Here is a 2,575-nt window from a genome sequence, read left to right as displayed (position 1 = left end):
CATTTGGTTAACCAGCATCTCAAAACAGTCCTGTGAACTGTTCTAATGAATGTTTAATCTTTGTGTAGAAAGAAGTGACATTAGATTATTGGATCAGCCTCATTGGGATTGTCGGGGTGGTAACTTTTCTTGAAGTTCAATAACCCTGCACGGCCATCCAAACTTGAACTAAAATTAAGCCTCAAGTTTCTTCATGTCTTTCTGTGTTGAAACATTTTACTGAATAATACAAGTCGACAAAGCAGGATCATTTTCTGACATTTATTTTAACACAAACTGTCATTGAGCGCCAATTCAGCCAAATTGTCTACTTCAGCTTCTTCTTGGGGCGAAGGTTGTTGGTGTGTCCACACTTCTTCTTGCGACAGTTGACAGCACGGGGGTGCAGACGGGCATAGCACCTGTAATACAAACAGAGCAGTCAGATCAACTCGAGGGAAAACCTTCATGAAGCACATTTTAAGTTAATAGTCGATTGATTTCTAGCCATTTTAAATCACATTTAAGACACGTTTAAGATCTTAATGTGAAAGAATGTTCAGATTTACACCAATTGGATTATCAGCCAACATATAAGTTCACATCAATGGAGCCTCAGTTATGTTTCATAATTACAGCCCTGCACACAAACGATATCTCCGAGACTTACTTGCGGCAGATCATCTTGTCGCAGTTGTATTTCTGGGCCAGCTGCCTGAGAGAAGGCTCGATGATGCCACCACGCAGACGCAGAACCAGATGGAGAGTGGATTCTAGAGGACGGTTAAAACACATTAAGGCCCAAATAAGTTCAGTCACATCCAGGTAAATTTATACAACATCCTCTGTACTTCAACATCTTACAGACACTCACTTCTAAAAGTTCTATAAGAGGATGCAGTACCATCTCTACACATTCATTTCACGTTTGAAAACAATACAAAATGAACTGATATATCTTAACACTATCATGCTTGAGACTTCTAGGTGACTCCTTTGTTAATTTAATTGAGTCCTTTCCCATTCAAACTTTACTTTTTACTATTAAGAAACAAATCAATGGTTTTAGGACCACAGACACACTGGGCACATCTGGCCTCGTCCTCATTACCTTTCTGGATGTTGTAGTCTGACAGTGTGCGTCCATCCTCCAGCTGTTTGCCGGCGAAGATCAGACGCTGCTGATCAGGGGGAATTCCTGCAAACAATCAAAACGACAGATCAACCAACAAGCATCCACATTTAACACACAGGCAACAGTCAGCACTGAGAAGACTGACTGACATATCACATTACTCCTGCCAACAGACTCGACTACTTTAGAAATCACAGCATCTGTCAAAAAGAGTAGAGGACCAACTTCCTGTCTCCTATCAAACTCTTAACTGTTCAAACTATTAGCTGCTCAGTAAAACAGTAAATCTGAAGCGAAGTGGGACAAATGGAAGTTTCCAGGTTAACGTGAGCTACCCAGACTGGGACGTGACTCACCTTCCTTGTCCTGGATCTTAGCCTTGACATTTTCGATAGTGTCGCTGGGCTCAACCTCGAGGGTGATGGTCTTCCCCGTCAATGTCTTCACGAAGATCTGCATGTTTGCAGGCTGGAAGAGGGGAAAAGTGACGTTAGCTACGAGGAGAAGCTAACTAGCTAGCTCGGAAAGACGACTTTAAAACGTGGGCTAACGACAGAAAGTCCCTGAGCGGATATTTAACAACAATGTGGAGTCACCGTTTGTTTTTTTAAATCTTTAACAGTTGATAATACTGATAAGTTGTGTGTAGAAAGCTAAGGCGGAGACGATGCTAGCTGTTAGCTGCTAGCCGCACACTGCAGTCGGTGCGGGGGCCTCGCCACATGCGGGACGCTAGCGAGGCAAGTCGGTCGGTTTTATCTTATTTTCCGCCCCTGAACCGCCTCTCACCTTCGATACCAGATCACCGGTGATACACGAGGTACAATAGTTAGTTTTAACCACACTCCACCAGTCGTAGATCGGTGAAACTCGACAGAATGTGCAGAACAGAACGAGCACTCACCCGGCCGCTAGCTGAGCCTCAACGAAAAGAGAGCGGAAGCTGTGAAGCGCTGACAGACGTCACTTCCCTTCTCTAAGTTTCCTTTATGTTCATAACACGTTTAAATTGTTGATTCTTCACCTTCTCATACAATCTAATAACATGTACATGTGTAACGACTTTAAATGTCATCTAATTAATATTTAGCCTCACAACCAGGAAATAACATTCACAGTAATTAATTATTATTATTATTAGGGCCTGAGCACTGAGAGGAACCGATAGACAGTGCGGCCCTACTGAAATTGTAAGGATTATTATTATTATATGTGACTCAATTGATAATACGAGTTATGGAAGCAAAACAAAGTTCAGTAGCAAAACAAAAGAGTCCTTAAATTAAGGCTAAGGTTCCTACAAAACAAACTACAAAATACAGGAAACTAGAAAAGAGTCCATAAAGGCTAAATAAAAAAACAAAACAGAGAAAACACTAGAAAATTAGATTCAATTACATTACATTTAAATTAAATTAAATTAAATTAAATTAAATTAAATTAAATTAAATTAAATTAAAT

At 40.6% G+C, this 2,575-nt stretch overlaps 1 protein-coding gene across 1 annotated transcript; it reads right to left on the bottom strand.

The window, feature by feature from the left end:
• Positions 1 to 247: 247 nt before the first annotated feature.
• uba52 (ubiquitin A-52 residue ribosomal protein fusion product 1) lies at positions 248 to 2,072 on the bottom strand. Its single transcript, XM_061077823.1, has 5 exons — positions 2,019 to 2,072; positions 1,471 to 1,582; positions 1,091 to 1,177; positions 650 to 752; positions 248 to 401 (listed from the first exon to the last, which is right to left on the bottom strand). The coding sequence occupies exons 2-5, from the start codon at positions 1,571 to 1,573 to the stop codon at positions 308 to 310; spliced, it is 387 nt and encodes a 128-aa protein (XP_060933806.1). The 5' UTR covers positions 1,574 to 1,582; positions 2,019 to 2,072; the 3' UTR covers positions 248 to 307.
• Between the last annotated feature and the right edge of the window lie 503 nt (positions 2,073 to 2,575).

Source organism: Limanda limanda, chromosome 9 (genome assembly GCF_963576545.1).
Source record: "Limanda limanda chromosome 9, fLimLim1.1, whole genome shotgun sequence".
Classification (NCBI taxonomy): domain Eukaryota; kingdom Metazoa; phylum Chordata; class Actinopteri; order Pleuronectiformes; family Pleuronectidae; genus Limanda; species Limanda limanda.
The sequence above is the reverse complement of the archived record's forward strand: the minus strand, read 5'-3'. Positions and strand labels throughout refer to the sequence as shown.

Bases quoted from the DNA above. Each gene is read 5' to 3' on its own strand.
- uba52 (XM_061077823.1), bottom strand. From the start codon at position 1,573: ATGCAGATCTTCGTGAAGACATTGACGGGGAAGACCATCACCCTCGAG. The intron at 1,178-1,470 runs GTGAGTCACGTC...GATTGTTTGCAG, and splicing joins TAAGATCCAGGACAAGGAAG to GAATTCCCCCTGATCAGCAG. The intron at 402-649 runs GTAAGTCTCGGA...TTTGTATTACAG, and splicing joins GACAAGATGATCTGCCGCAA to GTGCTATGCCCGTCTGCACC.